This window comes from Xenopus tropicalis, chromosome 4 (genome assembly GCF_000004195.4).
Source record: "Xenopus tropicalis strain Nigerian chromosome 4, UCB_Xtro_10.0, whole genome shotgun sequence".
Lineage (NCBI taxonomy): Eukaryota > Metazoa > Chordata > Amphibia > Anura > Pipidae > Xenopus > Xenopus tropicalis.
Genome location: NC_030680.2, coordinates 90,871,230 through 90,892,227, shown reverse-complemented (window position 1 = coordinate 90,892,227; position 20,998 = coordinate 90,871,230). Strand labels below are relative to the sequence as shown.

The 20,998-nt window shown below is 38.9% G+C and overlaps 1 protein-coding gene across 2 annotated transcripts; it reads left to right on the top strand.

Annotated features, from left to right (window-relative positions):
• The first annotated feature begins 411 nt into the window (after positions 1-411).
• plk3 (polo-like kinase 3) lies at positions 412-15,699 on the top strand. 2 transcript variants are annotated; one of them, XM_012960862.3, is made up of 15 exons: positions 412-755; positions 4,751-4,858; positions 5,090-5,206; positions 7,540-7,669; positions 7,792-7,879; positions 8,356-8,451; positions 9,261-9,459; positions 9,548-9,674; positions 10,002-10,111; positions 10,321-10,444; positions 10,652-10,735; positions 10,840-10,999; positions 12,001-12,130; positions 12,686-12,796; positions 13,546-15,696. In XM_012960862.3, the coding sequence occupies exons 1-15, from the start codon at positions 552-554 to the stop codon at positions 13,738-13,740; spliced, it is 1,983 nt and encodes a 660-aa protein (XP_012816316.1). In that variant the 5' UTR covers positions 412-551; the 3' UTR covers positions 13,741-15,696. The 2 variants fall into 2 exon arrangements, with proteins under 2 accessions (XP_012816316.1, NP_001006766.1); NM_001006765.1 differs by having other exon boundaries at positions 447-755; positions 10,837-10,999; positions 13,546-15,699.
• The last annotated feature ends 5,299 nt before the right edge of the window (positions 15,700-20,998 follow it).

The following is a 20,998-nucleotide window of genomic DNA, read 5'->3' as shown; positions in this document are numbered from 1 at the left end:
AATAGCAGAAGGCCCTGTTTGGCATTAGCCTAACATATAAAACACTAATACATGACTTTTCTTTTGTCCTGGATTCCTAACTTCACACAGCAGAACCAAAATGCTCGTTGCAAAGCGCCCAAGGGCTGCTACTTATGGGGCTCTGATATAGCCATTGTCCTGCTACAACACAGGGGTCTTTGGTCAGCCCCCCCCCCCGGAGAGACAGTTGGCACTTCCACAGCTCAGATTACGGTTGAAAGAAACATGTGGGAAACGCCACATAAATCACAACCCCCTGCTGTGTAAATACACACGTGGCTCTGCCATTCTTCTCAGCTCCGAGGCGCATCGAGCCATTCTGGCAGAGACTTGGTTAAGGCGCATGCGCGTGACGTCATGCTTCCCCCATTCATAAAAACGCCGGGCTGCTGTGCAGACACGGACATTTCTTCTAGAGGTGGATGTGAGGTTCGGGGTGTCTGCTGGGAATCAGGAGCGCACCCTAAAGCACTGAATGGTTCTATCCGGCTTAAACTTGTTTCCCTTTACTAAGTCCCTGTTTGTCAGCAATGGAAACCGCTTGTTATATTCAGTCCCACCCGTATCAATGCAACGCGCTGGGCGCGGATCTGTATCGGACTACTCACCAGCACGGTCCCGCTGTGCCCCGCTCACCCAAGCCTGAGCCCCAGCGCTCTCCGCAGCAGCCCTGTAAGCTCATAACAGACCCGCTGACCGGCAAGGCGTACACTAAGGGCAGGCTCCTTGGCAAGGTAACCTGGGCATTCCGCTCTTCTTTCAATTGGCCGTCTGTGTCTGGAAAGCCTTGGGTGGGGTACTTTTCCTAGAAGGACTCGGCTGTACAGGGGCTTTATATGACCCGCAGGATTGTCCAGTTTTCGGCATCCCTACAACTATTGCTTCTAGTTTCCGCTAGGGAAATTGCAGACAATTCGCCTTTCTGCTTGTCGGTGGGCCGTTCTTCCCAATGCTGTGTGTGTGCCTGGAGGAGACGTGATGGGAATACACACAGGCTGCCTTTGTTTTCTTCACCTTTTTAGCTTTCATTTTACACCAGTTGCACCATTAATCCCTTTAGTGCCAAATTGTATTTAGGGTGGGCGGAGATTTATATAGCGTTTATGTGCCTTTTAATCAACTCGCCTTGCCCGACGTTGTGTTCCACATGTTCATTTTAACATCCTTTTCTATTATTGGAATGAATAATTTGGGTCTTAGACTGCAAAGGAATTAATATCTATCTCTGTGAAACCCTCCCGGTAAACATACTTTTATTTCCTATAATACACAGGAACGTAATTTGCCAGCAGGATTTAGTGAAAACGAGATAATATATATAATTGCGTATTTGAAAATGTACACCCCCGCCCCCCGCGAAGAATCTAAAATTCCCCTCTGTGTTTCCAGGTGCTGCAAGTAGTCAATTCTGGTTCTATTGTATTTGTAAAAGGCATTCTGTTTGGTTTGCAAATGCAGCCAATCAGATGCCATGTAGAATATAGATTGTGTGGCCTGTCAAGTGTAAACCATATGAAATGTGCAGGGTTGCAGCTCAGCAAATTCAAAAGGGCCACAGGTCAGCTCAGCCTTGTGTGCAATGTATGGCAAGTAGTTGGTATTGCTTACTTCTGAGTCAACAGCAAATCTGTTTAGCTAAAGGAAAATATACACAGGACCCTTTATGTGGGGGTAGCTGCTGCAGTGCCATAACAGTGGAGTTGTGTGCCCAGATTGTGGGATGGTGTGGTGAATGCAGTATTTGCTTGCAGGATCTAGCCTCCCAGAGGCAGGCTGAGCCATGGAATCCTTCATTTGTCTTAGTGCCCACAGAGTCCTGAGTCATGTTTCCTCTTTTGCTTCCTCTCCATGGAGCTTGGCTCACCCTGATTTTCAGGTGAAAGTTGAATTCCAATGTGCAGAGCTGTATTGCAGATCGCCGATTCTAGGCTAGTCGGTAATGTGTGACGCAAATGTGCCCGTATAAAATATTTATAGGAACTAACCAGTTCTTGTGACATGCAGTAGAGCAATACTAGTTTTCAAGGTTATCTTAAGTTGGATCTGTACTTGAAAGCTTACAATTTATATTGCTCATTGTGAGCTTCTGTAAAGGTATGCTTATACAAGCACTCTGGTTTGGATAAAGCTTTGAACAACCCCTGACTAGTGACTTAATGCTTGGCACGCTAGGGAATATAAGCATTAACTCGTTTTACAAAGCAATATTACACTTGTTCAGTATAGCTCAGAGGTCACCAGACATTACCTAGGGGGCAGTCTGCTTTTAGAGAAGTTTGTGTCCAGGTCCAACACCTCAAGCATTACACAATTGAAGCTCATTCAAAAAATCAAATGAATAATTCTGTAAGGCTGTCAACTCAAGGTCTGCAAATACAAAATGATGCATTAGCAGATACAAGAAAGGGTTTCATGGTACAGATGTATTCAGGTTTTGACAGGCTTTAATTCTTTCTGTAGTAGGGCTTGCTGGCCATTTTAAAGTGAGTGATTTTCATATTTAATATTATTATTTAGTCGCAACCCCAGTCATTTAGTGTAAGAAAAATGTAATTTCTGTTTGCCCACTCTCCCCATCTGTGTTGCAGTTTGCTGCTAATGAATCAAACTAACTATTTAGGTTGACACACTGGACTTTTGAAGATGTTCCTTAAAGAACATTCTCTCTGAACCTTTTTAAGAATATTGTAGCTGACAGTGAGTAAGCCTTGATAGTTATTGACTATTTATGGAAACTGTCTCTTGGATACATGAAACAAAATGATTCAGCTCTGTTAATGACTTTGGGGAGAGCTGTGCAAATTTATGGGTGTGACTATTCTTAGTCTGGAAGCTTTTGTACATGTAACTTATTTCTATAAATAAGCTGCTTTGTTTATATACTGAATACTCCCTTATGCGATGATAAGTTTTATGAAAGTGTGAAATAATTGATGAGTCAGTTCTTTGCATTTAGGTTTTTAGATGGCCCTGGCTGTTTTAGCCTTAGTGGGATTTGGTGACGGGTATTATTTTTAAAAATGGGGGCCCCATTCTTGGAGCTCCCCATAGATTCATTCTTTCTGGTCCCTGTCCCGTGTGGCCATGCCTTAATGGTCCCTGCCAGAAGCACAGTAGTAAGGTTGGCTTAACTGCTGATTGGTTCCTGTCCTGCAGTGTAGTGTGCTGAGTACTGCCAGTTCCCATGTACAGCCTGGAAAAGAAGGCAGCCTGAAATTGGACTAATAGGGGACCATAAGTCTCCTGTTCCACATTTGTGTCCTGACCAAATGTGGTTGGCTGATCTGGTCTTTTGGGCAGCATAGCTGTAGCTTCCCACCTCTCGCAAAGATCGTTGAATAAACTGTCATAACTTTTTTTTTTTTTAATATTGGAAGCTCTTCTTTAGTCCACGTTTAATGATTTTGTGTTAAAGGAGAAGGAAAGGTAAAAACTAAGTAAGCTTTATCAGAAAGGTCTGTGTAAATACAGCCATAAGCAGAAACACTACACTGAGTCCTCTATCAAAAGAAACCGAATTTCTTGTCGCCTCCCTTGTCTCTGTAATTCCTGTTTCAGAGCTCTCCCCTCTCCTGCCCCCCCCTCAAGAATGCGAAGACCCCCCCATCTCTTAGGAATGTGTGATCTGAGCCATACAGCTGGAAGCTTCCTCATAGTCTTACAAACTGGGCATGTACTTGTCTTGGTCTAGGTGCAGGAGTGGCATTATGGGAATATTCTTTACAGAGCTCAGCACTATTTTTTTTCCTATGAGGCTTCTAATCATCTGAACAGGAGAAATATGGGGAGACTTAAAGGGGACCTGTCACCCACACATAAAAAGCTGTATAATAAGTCATTTTCAAATTAAACATGAATTCCTTTTTTCATTAACACATCCATACCCATATAAAGGCATTTAAAAATCCCAGCTATAAATCCTATATTGCCTGCCCTGCCTCTTTGCCTTAGGCATAGAGGCGTGGCAGAAAATAAATAACTTTCCATTCAGCACTTCCTAGTGCTGAATGTCACCGTAGTCCTCACTTTCCCCCTCCCTCCTCACCATCTTATTGTGTAGCCATTGCATGGGCATCTGGCCCTCCATTTTATCACATAAACATGATTTTTGGCATGATTCAAAGCTTGCCTTCCTAACAGTGTCCACAATATTGTGCCTGCCTGCTTGCTGCGATTGTGTAATTCCAAGACTGAAGGAAACAATATCTATATATATATAGTGTAAGTAACTCTTATTTTGCTCAACTAGCATGATAGAAATACATTTGGAATTATTGCAGATGGTCTCAGAATATTACACTCTACAACATACTAAGTTAACTCAAAGGTGAACAACCCCTTTAAAGTATTGAAGTTGGAGGCTTCAGCCCATTCCTATACATTGTTTTCATTCATAGCATCCTAGTGTGTGGCCCCTATTCTTGCAAGTAGGTTGAAAAGCTTGATACAGAGAACTTGGCAGATTTTTATAACTGTAAAAGCAGTGTTGTAGAATAACTATTGATTTTACAATCTATCCAACGGACAAGGGCAACGTTTGTAAACCATTGAAGCAAATTATTTGCCATTGCTTCAAGAGGAATGTAGTAACTTAACACTCTGTTATGGGGGAGTTGCTGGGGCTGCCATCTGCTCTGAAACTGAAAGGAAACTGTGTGTGGAGAAGATGCTTGATGCAGCAGCAAGCTTGGGATGTTTTCTAAACTGTACCCCCCCTTTTTTTTTCCAGGGTGGGTTTGCACGCTGTTATGAAATGACAGAGGTTGCCACCAACAAAACATATGCAGTCAAAGTTATTCCACACAGCCGTGTCGCAAAACCTCACCAGAGGGAGAAGGTGAGTAGACATGGAGTTTTGGGTAATACTTTGGTTAAAGGGACAGGTGAAATGTGGTACTGCATATAGGGTTCTATAACAATAGTAGTTCAAATGCATTATTTCTTGCAAAAATGGCAAAATTTAGTTTTAATGAAGTTTATCTAGAGCCTCTGAGAGGTAAAATATGCACTTAGATCAATATATTAGGTATGCTCAAAATATATTTACACTGATGTAAATTTTTTGCAGATTGTAAATGAAATAGACCTTCACAGAGAGCTTCATCACAAACATGTGGTCAAATTCTCACATCATTTTGAAGACTCTGAGAATATCTACATTTTTCTTGAAATTTGCAGCCGAAAAGTAAGGTTTTTTTTTTTTCTTCCTTTTAAGCTCTGCTGTTCAGTCTTGGTGTGTTTTCCTAAACTCCACACAATTGTCATGCAGGTTGCTTGCAGAATTGGAAGAATTCTGTTTCCCAGTCTTTCTAGCTTGCAGTCATTAGCAGTACTGGTGGGGGTTAAGCAGCAAATTACTAACAAGGGTGCAATTCATTCTGTGACTCTGAGTAAATTGAATTTACTTCCCTCTAGTGAATGGAGAAAGTGTGCCGTCATCCAGTAATTGCAAACTGCTGCTTGAGGTTGCTAAATTTGCTTTTTAGTCAAATGTTCTTTAGCATATGTCACTTCCTGCTGTCTTTCATTATGACTCAAATGTGATTGGAGGCATGAGCTTTGTTCTCCCTCTTGCAACAAAATGTACTATGAGCTTCATTTTGAAAATTGCTCCTGTTATCACCTTGTGTATTAGTGTGGACATTTTCATACAATATAATGGAAGCGGATAACCAACTTTAAACTGTCTTGATACCCTTGCAGGAATGCAGTGATTGTCCTAAATCTTTCGCATACTCTTAAAACGAGTACAGGTATGGGACCCATTATCCAGAATGCTTGGGACCAAGGCTATTCCGGATAAGGGGTCTATCCATAATTTGGATCTCCATACCTTAAGTCTACTAAAATCAATAAAACATTAATTAAACCCACAGGATTGTTTTGCATCCAATAAAGATTAACTATATCTTGGTTGGAATCAATTACAAGGTACTGTTTTATTACTACAAAGAAAAAGGAAACCCGTTCCGAGTTATTTGATTAAAATGGAGTCTATGGGAGACTAGCTTTCTGGATAACGGGTTTCCGGATAAGGGATCCCATACCTGTATAAATACATCTAAAGCAACTGGACTAGAGATGGTATATCTAGTATAACTAAATCTAAAGCAAAGTCCAGTTGCTTTAGATTTATTTATACTAGATATACCATGACCTGGATGAATGAAAATCTTCATAGTTATACCCCACAGAATGAATACTTAACCAACAGTTTATATTATATTAAGTGACCTATTAAAGAATCTTTCCAACTGGCATATATAATATATCTGTAAATATTGCCCTCTTAAATCCTTTACCTTAATCCACCATTTAGTGATGGACTGTGTGCTCCTTCAGATCACATGGCCACATGAACATGAAGTGGAAGCAAAATACCAAAATCTGTCCATTAATTGGCTGATGTGGCCTAGCATATGTGTGCCTTGGCTTGTTTGTGTGCACTGTGAATCCTATGATCCTAGGAGGTGGCCCTTTATCCTTAAAATGGCATTTTTTTTTATTTAGGATTTCCCAATAGCACATACTACTAAAATATATACTTTTATAAAAATGTTTTATTTAGACGAAGCAGGGTTTTACATATGAGCTTTATTATACTAAAAAATACCCTGCCATAGACGATACTGAGAATTGCCTCTGCTAACACATGTAGAAGACATATGTCTTACTTGTGAGTTTCAGCCAACACCTAACTGAATAAGTTCAATGGAACTATTGTGACTGTCTGTGACCCTCAAAGGTTTAAATGCCTTACCACTCATTTGAACTGAAGCCACTCCTTTTTCATAAGTCCAGTTTTTGACTGACTTTTACAAAATACACAGACAATTATCAGTAAATGTGATCATGTGTATTTTGTAGAAGTAAGTCTAAAACTGGACTTTTCTTGAAAACAAGTGGCTTCAGTTCAAATGAGAGGTAAGGCATTTAAACCCTTGTGTTTTTTTTTTTTTTTTTTTTTTTTTTTTTCTAAGCCATGACCGGTAGCTTACTAAAGGGCTATAGTTATCATGCTGTGTAAAAAGTGGAGTAAAGCATTACCGGTGATGTTGCCCAATCGGCAATTAGATTTCAACAGTTAGAAAATCAAGGCAACGCATCTGATTGGCTGCTATGAGCAACATCACCGATGATGTTTTACTCCACTTTTTACACAGCATGATAAATATACCCCTTAATAGAGAAGCTGTCTTAAACCTAAACAGAATATGTAGTCTGGCTTCCAAAAAAATGACAACCAGCTGCTCTGCCCCTATTTTTTTTTTTTTTTTTTTTGGGATTTTCTTAATGTAGTTTTCTAAAGATTCCCATATATTTTGATATGGTGCTAGTAATCGCTTTATTAAATCTAAAGGACTATGTTCAGTTTGAGGAGTTATTGGTAGTTTTATTTATTCCCTGAGTGGGAACATTCTTATCCTGAGGGTTGCCTTTTTATGTAAATTCTAGCTGCTTTTTTTTTTTTTTTTTTCCCATGCTATTAACTGTTCAAAATGGTTTGCTCCTGTTTAGTCTCTTGCCCACATCTGGAAAGCCCGGCACACACTACTGGAACCAGAAGTGCGGTATTTTTTGAAGCAGATCATTTCTGGGTTGAAGTATCTGCACCTTAAAGGCATCCTGCACAGAGACTTGAAACTAGGTACGCAGACCTTTTAAAATACATACATTTCTCTTATATATAATGAGAAATATATTATATATAATATATAATTAATGCATTTGGAATACCTGACTAAAAGTCATCATTTTTTTTTGATACAGGTAATTTCTTCATCAATGAGAGCATGGAACTAAAAGTTGGTGACTTCGGATTAGCTGCCCGTTTGGAGCCCCCTGAGCAGAGAAAGAAGTAAAAAAAAATTTTTATTTATTTTTTTTTTTGCATTTGGCTCTCAAACACTGCTGGTAGTTAAAAGATATTTAGAATATATTTTTATTGGGTGAATGATTAGTGAGGTTGTGAAGTCTTCTGTAAGCTTGCCAAAATTCTTGCTTGAACAATGCATTCTTTTCAGGCTCTAAGTATGCAGTGTGCAGTAAAGTTAACAAAACTCCAGTGATTAGCTTAATGTACCTAGATGGTCTTGATCACTTGTGTCCCACAGAGATATTGTTGTCCACGATAGATCTCTGCTACTGTGGGCGACTAATCTCTCTGAAATGCCATTCCACTGGCAACAAAGGGGCGATTCCAGTTGTTGCTGGTGGAATGGTATTTCGGAGAGATTAGTTGACCGTGGTAGCAGATATCTATCGTGGGACATTATCCTAAGAGTTCATATCTAACTGACTTTATAATGTGTGTGTTTTGTTTTTTTAAAAAAGGACCATATGTGGAACACCAAACTACTTGGCACCTGAAGTTCTTTACAGGCAGGGGCATGGACCTGAATCTGACATATGGTCTCTAGGATGTGTCATGTAAGTTGTTGTGTGTGTTTTTTTTTTGTTTGTTCCTGTCACTGTACCCTTTTAAAGTGCAAGCTTGCTATTGGCATTTGAAGAGTAATGGGGCTTATGTTTAATATCCTTTTGGGACTATCCTGAACAGCAAGCAATCATTCATCCAAATCTTCCCCCAATTACTACACCTTGGCATTTTATATTTTTTTGGTTCCTTTTGCTTTGCATGACTGCCAAATATGGTTTTATAGGAAAACAAGTAGTTTTTCTAATTGTGCCCTTGGGGCAATGGCACATGGGGCAGTTTCAATTGTGTTGCCTGCTGTTTTTTAGTAGGGCCAAAGACTTGGCCTAAATGCTCAATTGGCACTTTTTTTAAAAAGACCATTAGCTGCAATCTATGCTTCTCTGGTGAAAATCTCTCATGTGCTAGTGCAATCGGACAAGTGACACTCATAGAGCATAACAGGAGAGACATGGAAAGTTCTTTCTGCTGTTTGTGGGGCTAAAACCATTCTAAGACCCATTGCCTAAGGCGTAGGTGGAGTCTTGCACAACTATTATGCATTTAGTGCCATGTATTATACTTTTTATGGTTGCAGTGCAGCTAACTTTCACGGTTGTACACCAGTACAGTGGTGTGAGCAAATTTATTTTGCACAGGGAAACCAGAATGCAATTGCAACTTTGTTCCACTTGTGAATCGCCCATTTTCTTTTCAACCTTGGTTTTTATTTTACCAATAATGCCAATGTGCAAAACCTTTAGACTATTGATGCTTTACTCTTAATGTGGCAAACTTTTACATGTATTGTTACTGCTTTTAGGTATACCTTGCTCTGTGGCACTCCACCGTTTGAGACCTCAGATCTAAAGGAGACCTACCGCTGTATCAAACAGGTGAAATATACCTTACCAGCATGTCTGTCCTCTGCTGCCAAACACCTTCTCATGGGAATCCTAAAACGCACCCCTGGAGAGCGACTTACACTTGACCAGATTCTAGAACATGAATTCTTCACAAAGGTATTGTCTGATAGCAGTGGAATAGAAGTCACATTTATTGCAATGAGAAAGCGGTTAACCATATTTCAAACTTATTTATTTGTTTAAGGGTTATACTCCAGACAAGCTTCCCCCAAGCAGCTGTGTGATGGTCCCTGACCTACATCCTCCCAATCCTGCAAAGAGCCTCTTCACTAAAGTTGCCAAAAGCTTGTTTGGCAAAACCAAATCAAAAAGTATGTATTTACTATTATCACTTTTTTTTTTTTTTATGTATTATCATGTAGACTGCAGATAACTATTGACATAGATAAATGTGCAGTAGTCTGAACGGTCTTTGTCCCTTTATGGTGAATTTGTTTTAGGTAACAAACTAGGTCATGTTTAAACTTAGGACACTGAACTGAAGGACGGGATTACTATAGGTGTGTCCTTCAGAAGTCTAGAAAACACAAATATTTGAATTTGCGGTGAAGTGGTTAAAAAGAAATGCACAGGTTTTCTTGACAGTCAGGAGGCTTGTGGACACTTTCTTATTATTGTGGTTTTTTTTATTTTTGCAGCAAAGAAAAGTCCCACTGAGGAGAAAGATGATATTTCTAAGATAGTCACAGGACTGGTTAAAACGTCCATCTGCAGACAGCTGAGTTATAAGACTGTGGATGGGAATGAGGTAAACTGACATGTATTTGGTAATAAAGTTGGAGTCCCTGGGTACTAGATTAGAAAAGATTTGGAAAATTTCCTACCTAACAATAAAAATATCAACTATAATCCCAAAGGAAGGCAACTGGCTTATCAAAAAATAGTTTGTCCTGTATAGTTTTGAGTAATGTGGAAAGCCCCACCCTTACGCATGTTTTCTATGCTCTTTGTAATTAGGTTGCCCCAGTAACTAGTCATGCTGTAAGTGCCAACTCCAGTCCTGTGGACACTTTGACAGAAGAAGCTTCTGGGAAATCTGTGTCACGTTCTATCCGTGGCAGTTTGGTCAGCAGTAGTGATGGTAAGCAAATTAAATTACATTTAGGGGGATTGTTTTAGGTTTAGGACTTGCTGTTTCCTTAATTGACTTTTAAAGTGGGGAGAGAAACATCTCTCCTCATAATTGTCATTGTGTGCTATAAGGTTCCTGCTTAACTAGATCAATTTTATATATGAGGAAAAATATATACTATATATAATTTTTTTTTTTTTTAATAAAATCTTACAGCATTTGAAGACTGTGTCACAGCTTCTGGAGTGATAGAGACTGCCCTTGCAGTTTTAAAGGATTCTCTGTCCTCTATGCCAGCAGGTAAACTGTTCAGTCATGTGTCAATACATACAAATGCTAAAGAATTCCTGTTACTTTACATGTGCAATTACAATCCATTTTCTGTCTCTTTTTTCTTCCAGTAGAGGGGAATCCTACCAGTCTGGCAAAACCTGAGCATTTTGTCTGGGTTAGCAAATGGGTTGATTACTCTAACAAATATGGCTTTGGCTATCAGCTGTCCAACCGCAGTATAGGCGTTCTCTTTAACAGTGGAACCCATATGGTGCTTCCTGCTCATCGCAGGTAAGGCGTGGCTATATTTCTTACTGGTGGTAAAAGCAAATGAATGTTTTAATTACATGGAAAGTGTTCAGCTCAGATTGTTTGGTATCCTGTTTTTGGGTGTATGTAGGTGCATTAGTTGGCCCTGCTGCATAGAAAGTCTGTTTTAAATTAAATCTTTTAACTAATTGCATTGATTGGTGGGCTATGTAAAACACTTTTTTTTTTTTTTTTTTTTTTTTTTTTTCTTAAACTATAGAAATATTTCTTGTAATTCTTCTTCACTAGGTTTTTTTTTTTTTTTTCTGAAAGAAAATGGAAATAGCCAAATGAAGAGAAGTATCTGTAACCTACGCAGTAAAGTTAAACCATTTATTTTACGTAGTATTACATTGTTTTACTTTATAAGATTACCAAATAGTTTCAATTAAACTTTGAGCATCACCATTGGTAGCTTTCCATTGATTACTGTGACTGGTGCATTAAGTAGACACTGACGAGCCATAGTCTTTGAAAACTAAGTCATGAGTTTGATGCCATAACATTTTATAACTGGATGTGTGGTGATTCAGTCGTAGTAACTGGAGGCATGCTTTAAATGTCTGGTATCTTATGCAGATGGCAGCCAGGTCCAGACTGGCAATTTGTTCTAAAGTTTTCTACTACATGTGCACAGTTCATCTGAGCAGTGTGAAAGGGTTTATTGATGATCAGTACAAGTTGTTGGGAGCAAATATTGGCACTTGGCACTTGTGTTTATTAGGTGTACAGATTTTTTTTTTTTTTTTTTTTTAATAGGTTAGATTGGAGAAAATGTGCTCCACGTCAATCCTTATTTCACCAGCAGCACAAACCTTTTCTTAAATGCATTGTTCTGAATGTAGATATTTAAAATCTGGATTCTATATATATCAGTGACTTGTACCCTGTGCAATCTATAGAAAATGCCTGTGTGAAAGACTTTATTTTAGCACTTCTGTCATTTATGCGTATTTTTTTTAATCTTTTTTTTGTTCTACCAGACATGTGCACTACAACCTCACAAATAGCCGCCATTTTGTTTTTCCAACGTCTGCTGTTCCGGAGCAGCTGCAGGGTCAGATGAGCATTTTACAGTACTTTGCCACATATATGGAAAAAAATCTGATGAAGGTGAGCATAAATCAAGTCTTTAACTTATAAGATTTAATTTAAGTGAGGTAGAACTTTTGTTTCCATGGTTTTCCATAAATGTATTTCCTTACTTAGTTGTCATTAATCTGCAATAAGTTTGTATGAAAAATAATTGTCCCTGTTTCTCAGGAAATTAACCACACTTCTAGTGTAATCTCGATTATTTAATGTACTGATTCTAGTTTATTTCTCCGGATTTTTATAAAGATGCCAAATTCTTAGAGAAAACAAAGTTGAAGTGATAATCCATATTTTTACTAGTTATAGGTGTTTTTGATACACGTTCAGTTATATGCAGGTCTAAAACACTAACCTGCTCTAACCTTACACTACAATAAATCAACTGAGACCAATATTTGGCTGCACTGTTTATATCCAAGCCAACCTTCCCCCTCCTGTGACTTCAGAGTAAGCGGGGGTATTTGTAAACATGTTAGATACGTTTAAATAGTGCAGTCTTGCTTATTTAGACTAGGTTGTCCTATGTTTTAGTGCCCATTTTTTCTATTGCTAAATAGAAATAACTATTTGCAGGGAGGAGACCTTCCATGCCATGAGGAAGGAAGCCAGACTCCATTGCTACTTTTGCAATGGGTGAAAACGGAACATGCACTGCTGATGCTCTTCAGCAATGGTACCCTACAGGTAAGGTTAACATCTACAATATATTGCTTGTCCAAAGAAGTTTTAAGTAGTGTGAAGGGGAAACGGCTGGTGGTACCAGTTTGTAAGGCATCCTATGGTAACCTTTCACACACCAGGTGTGGTTTTTTTTTTTTTTTTTTACTTTTTGCACCTTGCCATGTAGCCTTTTCACCCGATGTTTGTGCCATTTTGACAGGTTTTAGTATGCACATGCCTCTCAACTGAATCTGTAATGTGAATGCATGGAGTACTTTGTAGGAATAATCCTCTCCTTAACCCTAAATGCTGCCTGTGTTAAGGTTAGGGATACACCGAACCCACTTTTTTTTTTTTTTTTTTTTGGTTCTCTGAAGGATTCGACCAAATCCTAATTAATATATGGTAATTAGGATAGGAAGGGGTTAATTGCCATGCACAATTTTTTTCCACTGACAATTTAACCCTTTCTGAATGCTAATTAGCATATGCTAATTAGGATTCAGTTTGGCTGGGACCGCGGATTTGGCCGAAACCGAATCCATAAAAAAAAGCCTGGATTCGGTGCATCCCTGGTTAAGATCAAATTGCTTTTCACCTGAATGAATGCAGCCAAATTGGAAACAATAGGCTGTGTTTTGTCCTGCGCTCCCCTGAGGTGGTACACAGGCGAGATCCCCTGCAGAAAAAAGCAGGGCGATTAGCAAAAAATGGTCATTGTGTTTGTGTTAGCATGGGTTTTAACTTTTCTTTTCCCTCCTTTTCTCTTGTAGGTGAACTTTTACAACGACCACACTAAAATTATCCTCTGCAAGCCTCAGGATGCATACCTGCTAACCTACATAAATAGAGACCGTAATTCTCAGACATTCCTACTGAATACTCTAACACAAACTGGCTGTAGTTCAGAAATGTACCATCGCTTAAGATACACTGTGAAACTGCTTCAGCAAAAGGCAGAGTCCTAGATTGGAGAACTATTGCATTGTGAAGAGTTTATTCTGATGGACATGGGTAGAGGCTTTGTGCTTGGGCAGTCTGTTCAGTGTTCTTGCCTGACCACCCATTCCTTCCAATACCACTTCCTGCAAGTGCATTGTGACTTATTCACAGGCCAATGACAACTTAAGCTTCACGTTGGAACCTTCTGAGAAGCTTTAAAATAGTTGTCTAATAGGATCTGGTGTGTGTGTGTGGACTTTTATCTACTTCTAATACAACCTCCTTTCCCACTACAGAGGGTCCTAAAGCAATTTTTTCAGCTGTATCTGAATCCTTAATAGTCCAGCCAAGCATGACAGATACCCTCTCATATTGGCCTGTGCAATAATAGTATGAGGAGGTTTTGCTTTTCTCATGGTGAATTGGGTATATCCTGCCATCTAAAGTGCTTGTTCGTATTTTATTTTACAGAAAAAGCCCAAATTTGAATGGTAGCATCCAGTGGTAAATGCCTATTTTGACCAACACACTTCTTGGGTTTTCAAGCTTAAAAAACGTAAGGCAGCTAAATATATTTTTGAATGGTGAAAAAGGGTGGATCTTCTGAACAGGGTATCGAAGATGTTTTGCTTCGAATGTCTCAAACCATATCTTTAACACTGGTATAATGGTGTGTTTATTGTGGCCCTCCCCCACTATACTTACCGACTACATACAAAGGAACCAGCTGCTGCCAGTTTTGACTTGAACTCCAAAATTTAGTGGGGGAACCTGTTTCTTTGGCCACCAGCTGCTTTGAAAAACTTTTCAGACAAATGTTCATATTGACATGACCAAAATACCTACTTTGTGCACAATATTCCTTCTTATTTGCAATATATTGATGTTAGAATTATTGATGGAACACAAAGACCAGCATTATATACACTTTGTGTATGTGAAGAGTTTGGAAAAAAAAACACTACAGTTGTGGATCATTTCAATTGATACTAACCCTATTCTGATACATGTAATATTTGGTTATTTTAACCTAGTCTGGCATTGTCCAGATAAAAGAGGCAAATACTTTTTGTCCATATGAAGGCTTTTGCATCTCATTTATCATTAAATTTTTTTATTTTTTTTTTCTCTGCAGTCAGTGGCAACTGGCATATTAGCATTTTCTATAATGCTGAAAAGTAACACATTTTAATATTGCATGCACAGTAAGGGTATGTTTTTGATTTTGCTACACCTTGCTTGCATTTGTTCTCAAAACCATATTCCTGGTTCTTAAGCATTTATCCTGCAATATGTACCAGACCTAGAATGTTGCAGCTCAGAGGAAGCAAGTGTTAAATGCACATTACCTCTGTTGCACATACACACAGACCCCCCCAATCCCACAAAATACCAAAGGTGTTTTTATTTTTTTCACATTACTTATAAAGCAGCATTTTACTTTTTAAAATGGGTCCTCACTTAAAGTTAAATGGAACTGAAGGAAAGTAGGTTGTGTGGCTCGGTGATTTTTTTTTTTTTCCCCCTCATTCCTACCAAAGACATTTAATTCATGTGAATTGATCACTGTGCTTTTTTTTATGGTGCTGAGTTTTTTTTTTTAAGCACTTTAAAATTGTTCCCATTTTATTCCTCTTAAATGCTGCATAACTGGGTCTGTTTCCAGATTTGCAAGTTTCTAAGATTCACATTAAAGCAATGGAATGCTGAAGTCTTCCCCCTCACCCCCATGAAAGCCTGCTAATTAAGGCTTTTACTTGAAAATTCCTGTCTTGGAATTCTGTGCATTTGTTAATGGTACAAGTCCCTGTATAATATCGGGGTGTTAAGCCTGTTTGTTCTTTATTATGATTTATTTATATATTCTGTTTTATTTATGAAGTTATTTATTTTTCTTGTCAAGTATGTGAACCTGGAAGTGAAGTAAATGTTTTTTTTTTTTTTTTATATAAAGTAATGGAAATAAACAAATTCAAACAGCACAATGTTGCTTTTTCCCACTGATTATTTTAAGCTCCCTTTTTCAATTAAAAAAACAAAACAAAACTTGTGATCCAGACAGCTCGAGGCAATGCAAGGGCCCAGTTAGTCAAATATTAACTAAAAGTGATGCTATAAGCAACATTTCAAGCTAAAGTATTATTGAAATACCTGTTTAGGGATAATTACTTAAACTTTCAGGTTTAAGTTGTGCTGCAGCAGCTAAGCCTCCTACTCCTAATCTACTCTTTAGCAGCTGAATGCAGACTTCTCACAGCCCTGCTATCAAATTGGGTATTTGGCCCTGCCATATTCTGAAGCTAGAATCCCCATGGGGCCAGGATTGCTTTCTATCAAAGCACAAAAACTAACATTTAAAGTCAAATATTTTTTCTTCTCTTATTTATGCCCTTTTATATTCCCCTCTCTCATTCAAACCACTGCCTGGTCACTTTGGTTAAAAAAAAAAAAAAAGAACTCTAAATATTACTGTCTACATCATACTAAAAATTAAAGCTCCAACAAATTACGTTCTGATAAACCACCATTTTTCCATATTGATCAAGAAAACTGGGTGCACACATGAGTGCTCCACATGTAATAAGTGTCCATATGCATACATTAAGCTTTATTGAAACCCTTTCAGTAAAACCATTGGTACATACATCATGATCGCATCATAGTTGTATGTACCAGTGCTTTGCAGTTGTGTGTACCCATTCTTTTACAGATAAGCTTTTACTAAAGCTGTTTATCATACGGAGGAGACTGAAAGTGGCCATATACCATAAGATCTACTTGTTGGCCAAACGAGCAGATCTTGCCACAGATATATCCCCATCTAAGATGGCCAAGATCCAAGTAATTCCTCCAGGAAACTTTGGAAATAAGCGATTCATATGCCTTTCCACTGGCAATACACTTTATTGCCAGTGGAAAGGCGTTTCAAGGAGATAAGTTGTCCAAGGTGGTTTATTTAACCGCAATTAATTGCATCTTTATTCTTGGCACCTTTTGAGTGCAAAGATATGACTCGCTCCATTGTTCCGTGCCTGCACTGCATTTTGCCTCTTTCTCGTCCCTATGCATTCTCTGAGCCATTAATGTAAAGATTTAGTAAAAGTAAAAAAAAATCTATTCTACCCTGCTCCAATAATTGCCCTATCCTTCCCAGCGGTTATTATTCTGAATGCTTTATCAGCAAATACCTTGTAAAACTTTGCATCTGGTCATTTCAAATACGGTGATCAACATCATCTAGCCTGACTCCAAAACCGGAAGTCAATTGTTTGCCTGTACAGAAGGAAGGCTAGGAGGAGATGTCGACCTCCGCATTGTGGATTGTGCAGAAATGACCGGATGCAAAGTTTTACAGGGTATTTTCTAATAAAGCATTCAGAATGATAAATGCTGGGAAGGATAAGGCAATTATTGGAGCAGGGTAGAATAGTGTTACTTTTCCTTTAAGTAAAACTTTTTTTTTTTTTTTTTTAAACGAAGCATTAGATGTGAATGTGCTGCTAGAGGATTGTGATAAGCTGCATCAAAGCTGTGACTTGAAAGATGACCCTACTAGTTCCCAATTTTCATTTAATTGGCTTGTTACCTGAGTATAATTGTATATAAAATTCACAACACAAGGCTGAATGTTCAGATCAATATTGCATTTTAGCATAGAAACCATTTAATTCTGCTCTGTTGTAGGGCTGTTGAACCTCCAAACTGGTACAGTAAGTTCTGTATGAAAAATACAACAAGCCTTAGTCTTTAGGTAAAGGCAGCAATGTGTTCATAGGTGCAGGCTTGTGGCTTTTCTTTTGGCAAGGGCACATGTGGCATATTGTCAGCATGCAGATATGCGCTTATCTGCATGCTGACAATATGCCAATACACTTAAAGTGATACTGACACCAAAAAATCCCGACTGTCTGGCAACCCGACTGTAGCTTATCAATCACTCAAAAGGACTACGTCATAAACTGGGAGGATTCAGCTTGCTGTTTGCTTCAAAGAGTTCCCTTTCCCTCTCTCCTCGCATTGTGAACTAGATAGCAGGCAGGCTTGACCTTTCCATTGCCTGCCTACTTCAAAGGGCTGTGCCCCATCTCTGCTCTTCCCATGACGAATTAAATAGCAGGCCAGCTTAAACTTTCCTGTGCCTGCCTGCTTCTAAGGGCTCCCCCTCCCCCCATTACACATAGACAAGGGAGCTGAGCTTGTCACACATCGGCTGAAAGCAGAAGTGGCGTTGCAGGTTTGTGATTGGGCATATTTATTCACTTGGGAGGCATTTCAATTAAAACCCGGAAGAGTGGAACAAACATGGCTGCTCCGTGGGTCTGTAATTTGTGCTACCATAATTATGAAGCGAATGAACTTTGCAGATTTAGTTTATAAGGAATTTAAAGCTGATACAACTTAAAACACAACAGCAGGTGTAAAAAAAAAAATTTAAGTTACATAGGGTTGAAAAAAGACCAGTGTCCATCAAGTTCAACCCATCCAAGTAAACCCAGCACACTTAACCCACACCTACCAATCTATACACTCACATACATACACTATATACAACCACTAGTACTAACTGTAGATATTAGTATCACAATAGCCTTGGATATTCTGATTGATCAAGAACTCATCCAGGCCCCTCTTAAAGGCATTAACAGAATCTGCCATTACCACATCACTAGGAAGGGCATTCCATAACCTCACTGCCCTCACCGTGAAAAACCACCTACGCTGCTTCAAATGGAAGCTCCTTTCCTCTAATCTAAAGGGGTGACCTCTGGTGCGCTGACTGTTTTTATGGGAAAAAAGAACATCCCCCAACTGCCTATAATCCCCTCTAATGTACTTGTACAGAGTAATCATGTCCCCTCGCAAGCGCCTCTTTTCCAGAGAAAACAACCCCAACCTCGACAGTCTCACCTCATAGTTTAAATCTTCCATCCCCTTAACCAGTTTAGTTGCACGTCTCTGCACTTTCTCCAGCTCATTAATATCCTTCTTAAGGACTGGAGCCCAAAACTGCACTGCATACTCAAGTTTAGGCCTTACCAGGGACCTATAAAGGCAAAATTATGTTCTCATCCCTTGAGTCAATGCCCTTTTTTATACAAGACAGCACTTTATTTGCTTTAGTAGCCACAGAATGACACTGCCTGGCATTAGACAACTTGTTATCAACAAAAACCCCTAGATCCTTCTCCATTAAGGAAACCCCCAACACACTCCCATTCAGTAGATAGTTTGCGTTTATATTATTTCTACCAAAGTGCATAACTTTGCACTTATCAACATTGAACCTCATTTTCCAGTTTGCTGCCCAGTTATCTAATTTTGTCAAATCGCTCTGCAAAGCGGCAGCATCCTGCATGGAACTTATAGTTTTGCACAATTTAGTGTCATCAGCAAAAATAGAAACAGTACTGTCTATGCCCACCTCCAGGTCATTAATAAACAAGTTAAAAAGCAAAGGACCAAGGACTGACCCCTGTGGTACTCCACTAACCACACTGGTCCAATTAGAAAATGTTCCATTTACAACCACTCTTTGTAATCTATCCTTCAGCCAGTTCTCTATCCAATTACAAATATTATGTTCTAGGCCAATATTCCTTAATTTGATCATTAACCTTCTGTGAGGTACTGTATCAAACGCTTTAGCAAAGTCCAAGTAGATGACATCAACTGCCATTCCAGCATCAAGGTTCCTGCTCACCTCCTCATAAAAGGCGACTAAATTAATCTGGCAAGATCTGTTACGCATAAAACCATGCTGGCACAAACTAATAGTATTGTGAACTGCATTGTATTCAAGTACCCTATCCCTTATTACCCCTTCCAAAAGTTTTCCTACTACTGATGTCAGACTAACAGGCCTATAGTTTTCAGGCTGAGAACGGGATCCCTTTTTAAATAACGGCACCACATTAGCAATCCGCCAGTCTCTTGGCACCATGCCAGACCTCAATGAATCCTGAAAAATTAAGTGAAGAGGTTTGGCAATCACAGCGCTCAGCTCATTTAATACCCTGGGATGAATCCCATCCGGCCCTGGACCTTTGTTTACCTTTACATGTTCAAGTCTCTTTTGAATTTCCTCCCGAGTGACCCATGCGCCAGTAGCTAAATTACTAGAACTGGGCATATTACAAGGGAAGCCTTCATTATCTGGCTCCTCAGATGTATAGACAGATGAAAAATAAGAGTTCAAAATTTCAGCTTTTTCCCCGTTCTCATCAACCAACTTACCCCCCCGTGATAATAAAGTTCCCACCCCTTCTTGCTTCATTTTTTTACTATTCACATAATTAAAAAATAATTTAGGATTCTTTTTACTCCTAGCTGCAATATCCCTTTCCATTTCTATTTTAGCTTGCTTGATAGCTTTTTTGCATGCTTTATTTGCTTCCTTGTACCTGATGAAAGTTTCTGCTGTCCCAGCTAACTTGAATGCCCTAAAAGCACGTTTTTTCTTACCAACCTCGACCCTAACACTTTTATTCAGCCATAAAGGTTTTGCTTTGCGATGCCTCTCCTTGCTTACAAGGGGGATATACTGTTGTGTATACCTACAAAGCAATGTTTTAAAGATGTTCCATTTTCCTTCTGTGTCTAACCCCATGAAAAGCCTTTCCCAGTTGACACATTGCAGAGATGCCCTTATACTGGCAAAGTCTGCACGTCTAAAATTGAGCGTATTAGTTACTCCCTTATAGAGCTGTCTCTGCAGCATTATCTCAAAGGAGACCATGTTGTGATCACTGTTCCCCAAATGCTCACCCACACAAATGTTAGAGATGAGTTCATTATTATTACATATTACCAGGTCCAAAATAGCGTCATTCCTAGTGGGTTCTTGAACTGCCTGAAATAAAAGTGGCTGTCAGTATCACAAAAAAGCTTCTAGTGTCTGCACCTGGAAGCACTAAATCCGCCCAAATACAGGCACCCATGCAGATTCAGTGCATGAGTACAGGCACAATGAAGATATTTATTAATTTTTTTTTTTTTTTTTTTTTAAGCCCTTAAAATAGTTTAAATACATGGTTTGGCCATGTTTTCTACACTGCAGTTTATTTGGAAGTTTTAGATCCCAAGAGGACTACTGTAACTGTCGTATATTACTACAAATCATTACAGAGGGGGGAAAAAAAGTCTGGATACAATAAATGAAGATGATGGTGGTTAGCAATGATATTTATTTAACTAATAATCACATCACTAATAGCCAATTTAATACAACATAATTTTTATACCTGTGTTATACATAACATATTACATTAAAAAAAACATCAAGGG

Bases quoted from the DNA above. Each gene is read 5' to 3' on its own strand.
- plk3 (NM_001006765.1), top strand. From the start codon at position 552: ATGGAAACCGCTTGTTATATTCAGTCCCACCCGTATCAATGCAACGCG. The intron at 8,452-9,260 runs GTAAGTTGTTGT...TACTGCTTTTAG, and splicing joins TGGTCTCTAGGATGTGTCAT to GTATACCTTGCTCTGTGGCA. The intron at 10,445-10,651 runs GTAAGCAAATTA...AAAATCTTACAG, and splicing joins TTTGGTCAGCAGTAGTGATG to CATTTGAAGACTGTGTCACA.